The 13,058-nt window shown below is 42.2% G+C and overlaps 1 protein-coding gene across 1 annotated transcript; it reads right to left on the bottom strand.

The window, feature by feature from the left end:
* Positions 1-468: 468 nt before the first annotated feature.
* Positions 469-11,532, bottom strand: TAGLN3 (transgelin 3). The gene is made up of 5 exons (XM_027648731.1): positions 11,146-11,532; positions 10,543-10,724; positions 9,528-9,702; positions 4,892-4,994; positions 469-1,018 (listed from the first exon to the last, which is right to left on the bottom strand). Exons 2-5 carry the CDS (start codon positions 10,720-10,722, stop codon positions 877-879), a joined length of 600 nt encoding a protein of 199 aa, XP_027504532.1. The 5' UTR covers positions 10,723-10,724; positions 11,146-11,532; the 3' UTR covers positions 469-876.
* Positions 11,533-13,058: the final 1,526 nt, after the last annotated feature.

Raw genomic sequence — 13,058 nt, 5'->3', positions numbered from 1 at the left:
GAAGCCCGTTCTCACCTCTGACCGACAGACTGTTCTTTCACAGTGAAGAATACCCCAAGTTTGGAGACTCGTCTGCTGCCGGCTGTACTGAGTCTGGCTGGGATGGAGCCTCCAGAGTGCTGTGCTTTGGACTGGTGACTAAAGAAGTTAATAACACACCAGTGTGGTGGCTACTGCTAAACAGTGCCTGAACAGTGCCAAGGTCTTCTCTCTTTCTCATTCTGCCCCCATAGCTGGGGTTGGGCAAGAAGCTGGGAGGGGACATAGATGGGACAGCTGACCCCAACTGGCCAAAGGGATATTTCATACATTGTCGGGGTCAGCAACAAAAGCTCAAGGAGTCACTCAAACAGGGCTCTGGGTTAGAGATGGGATAGACTGACCATTGAAAATACCTAAATTCTCTGCACTGTACCATGTGGTCATTGGTTTTACTTGCTTTTACCTCTAAATAATGAGTCTAAGAGGTGTCTTTAATTTGTCTTTATTCTTAGGTCAAACAATATCATCACTGAATTGAAGAACGAGGTTACTGGTTGAAATACAAGTGCAGTGTGAGACAAATATGGAAGATAACACTTTGCAAATAAATTAATACAGAATAATTGTCTTTGCATAGTTCAGAAGTGAAAAGTAGGAGGCAGCAGTGCGCACGTGCTGTGAACTGATACACACCACCACAAAAACCCAAGTTCTTGCAGCTGCAAAGAAAACAAACCAAACCAAAAATACCCCAAACCTTAGAGAGCACTAACTATTAAAAACCAGGCAGAAAAGGAACTAATGAGATTTTTTTGTTGTGTTTTTTTGTTTTGTTTTTTTTTTCTTAACAGACCATGCTGCAGAAAGAGTGTTTTCTCCACAGACAGAGACGTTTTAGATAATCTGCCTTGGCATTCCATAGCCTGTCATACCCGACTGTGATGCTCCTTTGTTGCTGCCCATCTGAAGGCCTATTACGTTCTGTCCCTGACGAAGCTGCTCTTCTGAAAATCCTCGTCGATTCTGCTGTGCTTTCCTGTCCAGATACACACAAAAAAAGCAACATACACCCATGCCATCATTCTCCATATGCTCAGAGGACCACAAAAAGCAATCTGAAATTGGCTCATGTCCCTTGTAATGTCATTTGCACCATCCCATGTGCTGGACAATAGTGGCTGGGCTCACTGCTGCAGTTAGAAGTAATGCTCTAGTCAAGCCTCAGACTTTCACTGTACCACTTATTCCAGAAGCCCGAGGGACTTCTCTAGCAGCTGTGACAGGTAAAATATTTATGTAGTGCTATATATAACACACAAAATAGGGTTAATTTGTGTTAAACCCTATAGCTCTTAACAGTTGTAGTCCATGGGATTGATCAATGAGACACTTACCTGTGCTATACTACAAGTTGGTGCCCATCTAGAGCAACAGTACAAATTAGCATAATTTAACTCAGTGGAGTAAATAAGATCTGAATGTCCCCAGAGCAACAATGGGTTGGTGAAGGGACTTGCTCATTTTTGTGGAGTAGATGGTGGTTGCCCTCAGGACAGAACAACTGCTCTGTTTCCATTTCCAAATCTCTCACCTCTAAGCAACAGACTTTTCCCTTTGCACCTGTGTCTTAACTGTATGACAGTCCTTTAAATTCCATCAAGACACACTGACCTCTTCTGTTCGGTGTCCTAGGTCTCAAAAGCCCTTTAGATTAATGAACCTTTGCTGGAATGTAAAAGGAGCCTTTATCTCCTTGAAAATAGCACTGAGGGCCATAGTGGTAAAGAAGAAACACAGAAGTTTGCACTCTGTAGCCCTACAAGAAACTGTACGGCTTGGATTAATCTTTCATTTTAACAAGGTGGAGAAAACAGGCAATTTACAAGGGAGAAGGATCAGTCTCTTCCTATCAAACGAGCCATACGAAACAGCAGAGCTCCAGACCGAGGGAGGCTTTCCATCTACCACACCCTACTCCCACCCAGGTACAATGTTTTTCCTTGCTGTGTCTGTTTACCCTGGGATCAGGTTACGGCATCGAGTTACAGTTCCCCTTTTCTCCCCACCCCACCACTAGATGAGAATGCTAGATTAGGTACCTGCTGTGATTGAAAACCATCAACATGATCCTCTCCATGAGGGTCAGATCCTGTACTGTGCTAAGAACCTTGGCTCAAGTCCAGAAAAGCACTTACACTCTTTGCTAGGCTCAGGGTGTTGAGGACATTGCAGGAGAAGAACCCACATCCACATGAAAGCCCAGCAAAGCAGAAAGGTGAAAAAGATCCACAGGAAACCAGTACTGACCTGTCATTTTTTAGAATGAGTCTTCAGTGGTAATGTATTGACTAGTAAGAGGGCTTACAGTCGCAGGCTCTCAGATTCCACACCTCCCACCAGAAAGCATAAGCACACTGTTTTGGAGGGAGGGACACAGAACCGTGGGTGCCTCAGAAAGCAGCCCCTCTCACTGCTGCTTAACGTCTTTTCCAGAATACTTACACTGTCATGGAACTGCTGCCAGGATCTCCACAAGAGGATGTTTTTAGAACTACTCCTATTACCTAATTGAATCTCGGGTTCGCTGTGTCTGCCTCTACTTTAATTAAAAAAACAGGAAAGCATTCTATTATTTTTTTCTCTTTCCTCCTAGGATTTTCAGCTGTGTTGATGAGTACTTCCACAGAAAGTCTAAAAGTAACTGAAGAGAAAAAAAAAATGAGAACTGCAAAAAAGAAATAAAGAGACTAGCTGGAAGTCTGGGTATGCTAATAAAAGTTGATTATATGTACAGTTCGGATTATATAGAGGTTTTTTTACCATCATAAGCACCCCATTTAGTCTATGATGGTCTTACAAGATAGCAACATGTACACAATTTGGGTTTAGGTGGGTGGAAATGGCCTTAACTGAGACTGTAGAAAAAGGGTTGAGGGCAAGTCTGCTCCCTCTCAATGTCTCACACTATGTCAAGTTCTTTTTGGCTTGCCTGCCATCACCTGGCATCGCTCTTACCTCAAACCGATCTGTTACCTTTTTGTGCCAACTTTACACCAGTGCTTGTGGTTGGCAAACCACAGGATAACAAACAGCCATGGATCCATGAACCTTGGTGGGGCACGCAAGGAAGAGAGAATCAGGCCTGGTGGGATCAGGTATGTGAGACACTGGCAATGGAAAGTTAAATGGCTTAGCTCAAGTGTGGCATTATCCTAATCACTGTAGATCCCTGCACGGGTACTCTTACACCATCTAATATTGGTCTCTCAATTTCACTAAAGGAGATTAAGAATCAGCCTGAAAGCCCTGAATTATGAGTCACACTGGGTGGCAGCAAGGGGGCTTGGTCTGCCTGAAGGGATGGGTAAACTACTCAGAAAACAACTTCTGATCTGCAACATATTGTAACACCAGCTTTCCTTAAATTAGTGGCTATAAAAGAGTATTTCAGGGGCTGCAACACATATGGATTGGTTATCCAAGCAGTACGGGCAGGGCAGCCAGCTAGAGGAGAAGGGAGGTGATCACCTCTTCATCTATGCCAATGAAAACTGCTCCCACCCACAATTAAGAGTCCAGATGAAAATTAATTTTTCCATGAAGGACTTTGTTTTAGTTACATAAAACAAGTAAGCCCGTCTGGGTCATAGTGATTTCATGTCTGGTTTATATTAAAGCATGTAACTGGATTTGAAATCAATTTTAAACCCAATTATATTCCATAAATATAAATCTATTTGTGCACCGTATTAAGTTAATGTAACCTGATTTCATATAAACAATGCATAGGAGTTTGCATTTATTCGCTTAAAATTCAAGTCTCTCTTAGACTCAGTTTAACCAGCTCAAGGTTGAAGACAAACAAACTGAAGTTTGCTTTATTTTTGCTGAGCCTCTCCTAGACATCAGAAAATTCAAGGGAAGAAGAGAAATGCAGTCAGCATTCTTTTTGCTAACATGCCTCAGACGTTTCCATGTAAGAAATACTCTTGGATGGCAGAATCTCATGTCAATAATATGCCTGTGGGGCAGGAGGGCTACCTGTGGGAGGATTTCCTTTTCTTCCTGTCCCTGCTTCTCAGATTCCCTAGCCAAAACAAAAGGAGGTTCAGAACAACTAAACAGCTTTGCCAAGACAGAGATTTCTTCACAGATAAATGGTGCTCCCCAAGAGAAAAGAAGACTAGGAAATGATACAATTTTTGGTTTGATGAGAAAGGGAAAAAGGCTTCATGCCTTGTCTCTGCTTGGTAAAGGGCTCACTATATGGGGGTTTCCAGACATCCATAACAGCCTTCATTAGTCTTTCTGTCTGCTATCTGATGTGAGGCAAAAGTGTACACTTGCTGCCAGCTGCTCTTAGGACACACATATCTGTATGGCTGCTGCTGTTGTCATTCCCTTGGATTCATATATGGATACTGAGGATTAGGTGAATCTTCTGAATAGATGAATGTCATCAGAATTGGTGCCTAATTTGCTAAGTATCGTTGCTTTCTTTCTAGGGAACGAGAATCAGGGATAAAGTGTGTGAACAAGAAAATTATGCATCTTCTTCAATGATCAGTGCAGGCACCTCAAGCAGTAAGATGGATATGCTACAAAGAGAAAAAGCTGCAGTACACAGCTCCCATGGGGCTCCTCCCCACGCAGTCCTGGTGTAACTTTAGGCCAACAAGATAGGGTAGGACATACAGCTAGAATGCTGGCAGCCAGTGAAGGGTAGAAAATATTGCTGCCTGGGCCTTTGATTCCCTTCTCTAGACTCCAGCGAGAAAAATCTCTCCATTACAAGGAAACTTTGGAAAGATTCATTCTTTCCTTTCCCAGTAAATTTCATTTAATTCTAAAGGCACACAATATTACCAGCTTTCCAGGGAAGACAGCTCTGAGCAGCTCTGGACTTTACCTGTGAAACCAGGATGGATCTCCTTTGTAGCAGCCGTCATCCTTGGTGACTGCCAAACTGCCTAGAGCCATTAAGGTTCTCTGCACTGCTGCCATGTCCTTCCCTAGAAAGCCAGACAGTGAAGTTAATATATGTCCTTGCACAACAAATAGCTTGGCACACCGATAAATAGTTTTATGCAATGTATTAACTAACTCCCTCAGCTCCCCTGAAGAAGTGCATTAATAGCATTATAAATGCTATTTTACTATTGCTAAAATGGAGGTGCTGGCATGCAAGAGCTTATTAAAATGTCAACAAAGGGATAGTATTAAAGTGAAACTTAATTATTCAGACACTTCAAGGTTTCCTGGCCTTTGGTTATTTTAATGCCTTCTGCCGTACCATTTTAAGGCGATATAATCTTTTTGGTAAAATTTTCTCCAAAGAAGAGATTACTTTGGTGTACAAATAATGGTAATATACTCAGTAAAATATGTCTGAAGGAGAACAGTGTATCAAATAACAGTGCTGTGTCTCATTTTGTTCAGAGTAAAGTTGATCCCTGTGCTAACAAAGCTCACAGCAGTCCTGGTGAGCTCCTGTGCAGATAACTTTTATCAGTTCTTCCCAGTTTAACCATCAAATCACCACCCTAATCCTTCCTACTGGCTTCAATTCTCTGCACTTTCATACCTTCAGTTTCTGCCATCCAGTCCACTATTCTTCCCCTTTCTCCCTATGCTGTTTTACTTCATTCCTCAGTTCAAAAAGTCATGGCTCATCTCATCTTTAGCCAAATAAAAATTATAGAACTCATTGCCCAATCTAGATATGCTAACTTTTGGAAAACTTTCTAGTGAAACTGAGTTTGCAGCAGGTATTTCCAATTGTATGAGGTGGTAAGTTGCTGGAAATCCACCTGCTGCTTCTCACTTCTTCTGAAATTCTTTCATAAGTGTTTCTATGACTCCTTTCCCCTTCTTTCCATTCCAGTTCTCCCTCTTTCCTAAAGTAATGTATCTAGTTAACAGATCTGATTATGGTTCTTCACGTGTGAAAGCAAGTAATTCATAAAAACATGAGATACCAGAGAGATGATGATAATAGATCTCAGAAATACCTCCAGTGGTCCAGTATCAAGGAATATCACTGTACACCAGCTGGAGTGTAGAGGGAAGTGAGCACTGCACTGTCTGTGTTTATGCTGAGCATCACTCTGATTATAGGCAGATTCAGTCTGGAGCTTTGGTTCGTACAAACCTAAATGCCTAACGCTGCGGCTGAGGTGAGGAAGACACACCAAGGCTGAAAACACCTATCAGCTTCCAGTTGTGGCTGTCATACAGACTACTACAGTCTATCAGAATCCTATCTGCAGAGGACCATTTGCTCAGAAAATAAATTGTCGGTCACCCAGAATCCTCCTTTTACTGTATTTTGTTAATGCAAACTGCATCAGGCGAGTCCTTGCGTAAGGAGGGCAGCTGAAGAGCCGACATCCCACACGCGCACGTACACGGGCGCGCACCGAGGAGAGCGAGGCAGAGACACTCAGAGCTCCCCGAAGCAGCAGATGTACCATATGCTGCAACAGATGCCACATACAACGTCCTTGGGATGCCTCCCATATAACAAGGAGTGCAGTGACTGACTGGGATGAAAAGGGATGCGAAGAAAGATTTAAAACTGAATCAGCTGAATAGTGACGGCAAGTGAAGAAAAAAGAAAAAGAAACAAAAGACAGGCGGTGAAACATGATGATCAGCCTCGCAGAGCCATCTGGCAGCCCCCCCACGCTCAGCGCTCAGCTCTGCTTTGTCACTGACGAGTCGGAGATGCTGCAGGGGAAAAAGAGTGAGTGGGAGCTGAACAACACGTGACAAAACAAAGCCACGGCCATGGCTCTGCTCTGCAGAGACTCCTTGCTGCATATGAGGGGTGCTGTGAGTGAGGAAAGACCCAAAATTCAAATGGTCTTGTGTCACTTGACCTGTTCTAGCAAATCTTACAAGGGGCTCGATGGTCACTGTAAAAAAAACCACTGTGAAAGATTTTAAATTTCCAGTGAGAAAGTCACCTAATGCTGCAGCCACCTGGCAGAAATGATCATACATGTTCTCTGAAGCCAGACTTGACTCTAGCATTGCAGTAAATCCTAGTTAGTGCCTTCCCTCAGCTCCAGTACTTGTTTATTGGCAGCCACAGGGGCTGCCCACCTGGCCCACAGCTTCGGCTCCCTGAATCATGCTGCAGGGACCCACGCTGATGGCACGCCTGCATCTTCAGTGTCCTCTGCTGTGTGCTTGGAATAGCACAGCCTCCAAGAGGAACTTGGCACTGCCAGTGCAAGGAGGAAGGGGCTTCTGCTCATGTCTTATGCCTTTCTCTTTGGTGGAAACCTCTCTGGAAGGGCCTCTTCTACAAGTTCAGAAAGGGGAATGCTCAAGCACAAAGCTGGAGAACTGCTCTGCCTAGTATTCCTGAAATGCTTTTTTGCAAAGGTTGAACAAATACCCAGAGGTGCAGCTGCCTCTTGCCTGCCTGGAAACATACCAAGGAGGTATCTGCACAATACATTTATATAAGAAAAGGCCAAAAGAGAGGTGATACTTCCCTGGATCAAGAAGTCTCAGAGATGAAGAAAAATGCACCAGATGGACTCAGTGAGTTTGAAACAGCCAACAGCAAATTGTATCCTAAAACATTTTCATTAATCATTGCTAAGAATTTCAAAGCAGAAGCTCCCAGAAAACAATTAGTGCCAGGGAAAAGCTGTTTTTCACTCACACCCTTTTTTTTTCACTATAAACATTGACATCTCTCTCTGAAGAGGTTATGGTTTGAGGAGTAGGAGTGCTGCAATTATGAAATAGCGAAAAAGAGATTGTCCTTTCTGTCCAGCTGATGCATCCAGGTTCAGATGATTCATCCCTGAAGAAGGACAGATGCTACAGGTCAGAGTTAGAGTTAGACACAAAAAGCTTGCAGTGACTCACTGCTGGAGAGACATACTGTTTCATCTAAGCACTGAAATGAGCAGCAGGACCAATGAAAAGGGAGTGGGAAAGTGAGGAGACAGATTAGCTTTGGGAAGTCTTAAAATAACAGTGAATATGTCTCCCTCCTAGGTTGCAAGTTGTGTTTTGACTTCCTGTCCTCTGGAAGTTACTACCTTTTCTCCTTACATCTGTTGAGAAAAGGTGATGAGTGAAAGAGAGAAATTAGGAGACAGCCACCATCATTAGGAACTTTTTGTCTTCAAAGCAAGTCCTTTTCCTAGTAAGGATCAAAGTACTGTATTTTCATTTGCGTGGTGTGAAGCCATTGTAAGTTGCAAAAGACTGCAAAGAACATCTGAAATGAGCCATTATCATCCTTTACAAGATAGATGGAGCTTCTCTGTCAACAGCCTGCTAGGCTGAGGGGTGGGAAGGTGCTCTGTCAGGGAAGTGAAAATCCCTTCATTTAAGACATTTAAAGGTAGATTGGATGAAACAGTAAAGACTGAACTGGAAGAAACAATCCTGCCCTTGGCCCCCAGATGTATGGTTTTGTCAAGCAAATTTGGCACTCTGAGACCATTACATATCCCAGTAACTCCAGCCTCCAGCTGTCAATATATCCTTTCCCTCTAACCCATTCACAATGAGCTCCCTAGTATTTCATTCCTCCAGCTGTCCTTCATAGGAGTGATCTCTTCCACATATCCCAACTGCCTGTGAAAACAAACCCCACTTTTTTCTCTCAGTGTGTGCTCCTACACAAACTATGCTGACCAGCGTTCCCAGTGGATTGTTTTCCTCTTCCCAGTGTTTCATTCTCAAGGCAGATTTTTGACCCTTTCAAATGTGCCTTTCACTACCCTGCAGCTGTCCTTGCTCTGAGCCCTCACCCAAAGCGTTGCATCACCTTATCCAGAGAGATGCAGGATATACAGTGTACTTGGTTAAAGCACCATGAAGGGATGCATCAACACCACAGAAGTGGGCAAAGCCAGCCACATGAACGTACAAATGACTCAGCTCTTCAGCAACTAGAACAAGCAGTTTCCATTTCGAACATGGGATGGAGACAGCCTTCACCTGGCTTACTGCAAAATCACAGGAGCACCCTGAATTTTTTTGCTGTTGCCATAGTGACCTCTCTTAAAAGACTCTCTCCTTAGAGAGAGCAGCTCAGCTAGCATGGTATTAAGCAGTGAGTTTTGCTTCTCACTAATTATAAATGAGGCCTTATAAGCTTCACAGAGGCATACATGCTCCTGGGAATGCATTTTATAGCTCCAATTAAAGCTTTGCTTGTAATTTGAAAACTGCAATAAAATCTTGTCATCAGAAAATCAGAGGTTTCCATACTTGTTATTAGAAGCTATTTACTTTAAAATAATTAGCACAGAGAACAGTTGTTTTATCAGGTCTGTGGATTTCTGTCAGAATGATGGGCTTTTGGATAACACATGAGCTTGGAAAGGTTCCGTTATGCCCTCAGGGTAATATAAATCCCTCAGAGGAGATAATGCAGCACGGGAAGAACACAGTAATGAGGTAAGGCAAACAGAAACAAAAGATAATTACATTAGAGACTATGTCTTAGACAAAATGCAGATCAAAGTAAAATGAAGACTGCAAGCTGACTTCCAGTTTATTATTTTTACCTTCCCATAAATCCACTGTCTGAAAAATATCTGTTGTTCTTACTCCGTAGATTTCAGCAGCTTTTAAGAACTGAGATATTTGTTCCATCTGCTTGAAAGCCATTTTTGATTCAGAGATCTTTGTGATGGGCTCATTTCCCTTTGGATGTAAACTGTTTATTAACTTGCATAACAGCTGAGAAATAAAGACAGAAACAAAATTAGAAAAAAGTCACCAACCTAGAAGGCAATTTCTGCACATGAAATGATGCTGCAAAATGTTTTTGACCTGGTAACTTTCTGTCAGAGACATAATTTCTTCAGATAAAAACAAAGAAGTGAATTGATAATAATCACAGTATATTAGAAAAGCATAAAAGCTTTCATTAACTGAGGCAATAGCCTGACCATATAAATCCTAATCTGCTAGAAACAACAAAGCAATCACTGGTAGAGGTTATATAACAACCGACAGAGAAGAAACCTCATGCCCAAGCCAAAAATAAGCAATGTCAATTGAAATATTGTTAAAGTCACTTTGGCAGAGATTCAATGATTAGCATAGTCTTACAGCCCACTGCAAACAGCAGCATCTGCCTGTTGTTCAATAAACAAATGGAATACAATGTTGTAGCTACAGAATTATTCCCAAGAAGACAGCTATGACACAATTCAATCCTTCAAATTTGCTGTCTCTTTGCCTTTCCTTGTCAACACTGATTATTCCTTAAAGAGAAAAGTATGCATCTGATTTTAAAATGGATCACATTTAACTGTATGAGAAAAGATGCTGAAGGAATGAGTCATAACATGCATGACTCATAAGAATCATAAATATTGTACTGATCCCAGTGCACTAGTAGAATAATTTATCTTTTGAGATTAAGACTCTTGGTTGAAAGGAAATAAATCAGATACTAAGATGTATATTTCTGCACCAACCATGAGCTGTGATGAATTTAGCTGGAGGAAGACAGAACATAAGGACACTGTGCATATAAACATATGAAAATGTATAATTGGACAAAACACTTACCGTTCCATCCATCAACCAGGTCTGAAAATGTTGCCTTCCAGGAGGAGGGTGCTCTATGTGTTCTCCACACTGGACAATAATCCAGTTCACCAACCTAGACTCTAATTCCGGGTCATATTTCTGTTCAATCTTTTCCTGAACTTCTCGACTTAAGCCATAGCTTGGTCCTCTGTTAGCCATCTCTGGAAACAAGGTAAAACTTATTTAGTGGGCAGAGTCCTGATCTACAGCTTTGAAGTACGCACCGGAAAACTAAAGAATAACAGAGTGAGCAGCCTGCCCTCAATGTTAGAGAGCTGAACAGATGTTCATGAACGTGGAAAGTAACTGTATGGCACCGGTTATAGCTGTTCCACAGAACAGGGGAGGGATCAACGAGGGAATATCCTTTTCCAAAAGCACAAATCAGCTACAACATTTTTTTTTAAAGGAAGGGAAAAACAGCAGTGCCCCCTGCCCAACCACAAAAACAGAAGAAAAGCAAAATTTAAAACAGAGTAGGTTTAAAGAGAGGCTTCTGCTATGTTTACAGAGAATACAACAGGGTTCTCAGATCAGTGTTAAAGCTGCCTGCAAATCCAAAAGCACTTTAAAATTGCCTACCTAATACTTGCTAAGAAGAAGAAGAAGGTTGTACATGGGAGCTCAAGCAATCCGATTAAAGATGCAGTCAGTCTTCCTCAGCAGAGATGCAAGGATGGATATCCAGAGATCAGCAAACCGAGAACCGTTGATGAATTTAGGAGACGAAGGCTGCCACAATGCCCTGCTGCTGCTGCAGCATCGTGGTTTGAAGAGCAGTGTATTGATTTGATTTCCCTCACATATGAGGAGGGTCAGAGCAGGGGCGTTGCTAAGAGCCATTAAAGAGGCCTGCCTACTCAGTCACAGCCCGGGGATCCTGTTTATCTCACCCATCTGCAGTTTGTTTTCATGCATCTTTCCTCAGCCTTGCGCTGCTCACCCCACAGGCTCAGATTTACTCCACCTAGTCTGCATCAACCCAAACTGCACCAAGCATCCCACTGACAGATAGATACAAATACAAATAGAGGCATTCTGCTAAATGAAGGTAAAAAGAAATTACCACAAATATAATTTATTTTTAACCACAAAGCAGAAGCAAACCCTTTTCCTCCCTGCTCTGCATCCCAATGCTAACAGGATTAGAATGTGAAAAATAATTTCTCTTCTTCCCTGTTCAAATGCTGATAAAAAGTTTCAACAAGGGCACAACAGGATGAAAAGTCAAGGAAGAGAAGGCAGGTAGCAGAATATTATCATCCTATCATTAGTATATATTAGGCTATCAAACAGTGCAATAGTGTCCTGAGAAAACAACAGGAACCACTAAAAACAAGGGGAAATCACTGAAAAGTAGCAAACCTACTATAAACCACAAGGATTTTACTTTTTGCTGGTATGAGTCAGCTAAACTCCAGAGATAGCAAGGGAACTATGCCCATGTACAGTAGTTTAAATTTTGATTATACCACTGCAGTGGTACAATGTGGAAGGGGAGAGGAGGCACGTTAAGACAAGGGACTTTTCTTGTGGTCTGATTTATACAGATTTAATCCTATATTAAATAAAATAACTTTGCTTCTTTTTGAATGACACAAGACTTAGTCAAATGTCTGTCATTCATGCTGTATTATCCACCCTGGTACAAAATAGTTTCTTTTTGGCAAATGATTCATATTCACCTTGATATGGAAGGAGGTTGATAAACCTGAGGTGGATTCACAATCAGTTTTGCCAAGAAAAGTCCTCCTGCTGCATTTGGAAGGGAAAAAAAAAAAAGTGGGGAGAAAGGAATACAGTTCCTTGTATATCTGTTTCATAATGGTCTCTTCATCCATTACTTTCTCATTTTAAGACCTTAAATTACCAGATTTATACTGCTTCAGATGCTACTGGGCTTGACAGACTCAAGAGATGAAAAATTTCATAGATGACCGAATTCATTGTTGTCCTCCACAGGCATTTCATTTAGTGCTTTCTCTTCTCTGCACTGGTAGTTTTAAACCCCTATGAAACACTTGATTACATAACTCAGAGAGTGCTACGTGACAGGGCCACCACTTGAGCACTTTCCACCTCAGTGAACATGCTGTTGAAGGCACAGCAAATACCCAGGAACCAAGGCTTCAAACCCAGCCCGGAGATCAGAGAAGGACCAAGCTGCAGCTGCAACAGTAAGAGGCAGAACATGAATTTGACATCCTTTCCCTTCCAGCAACTTTTAAAGGCTGGGCTTCACACTCTTTGGCCAGTCCCACCAAGAATAAGCTTTACTTTGCATTTTTAGATCTTTTTGTGTTCTTCTGTTTAGAAGGGAACTGTTGAGGTTGCTTCGCTGCTTCTGGTCACACCAGGGTGTTCAGGCTCACTGGCACTAAGATCTCATGAAAGTCACTTACCTTTGCATCAGACTCTGACTCTGTTTCCTAACTTGGGGGCAGGGATGAGTAATTTAACTCTCCTAAGCTGCAGAGCAGAGGTCTCCCCCTTCA

The sequence above is a fragment of the Corapipo altera genome, unplaced genomic scaffold, assembly GCF_003945725.1.
Source record: "Corapipo altera isolate COAL_440 unplaced genomic scaffold, ASM394572v1 58, whole genome shotgun sequence".
Lineage (NCBI taxonomy): Eukaryota > Metazoa > Chordata > Aves > Passeriformes > Pipridae > Corapipo > Corapipo altera.
The sequence above is the reverse complement of the archived record's forward strand: the minus strand, read 5'-3'. Positions and strand labels throughout refer to the sequence as shown.

Excerpts from the sequence above, each read along its gene's own strand:
- TAGLN3 (XM_027648731.1), bottom strand. The coding sequence starts at position 10,722 with ATGGCTAACAGAGGACCAAGCTATGGCTTAAGTCGAGAAGTTCAGGAA. Across the intron at positions 9,703-10,542 it reads CCTGGTTGATGGATGGAACG|CTGTTATGCAAGTTAATAAA; the intron begins GTAAGTGTTTTG and ends TTTATTTCTCAG. Across the intron at positions 4,995-9,527 it reads GACAGTGGATTTATGGGAAG|GGAAGGACATGGCAGCAGTG; the intron begins GTAAAAATAATA and ends CTGGCTTTCTAG.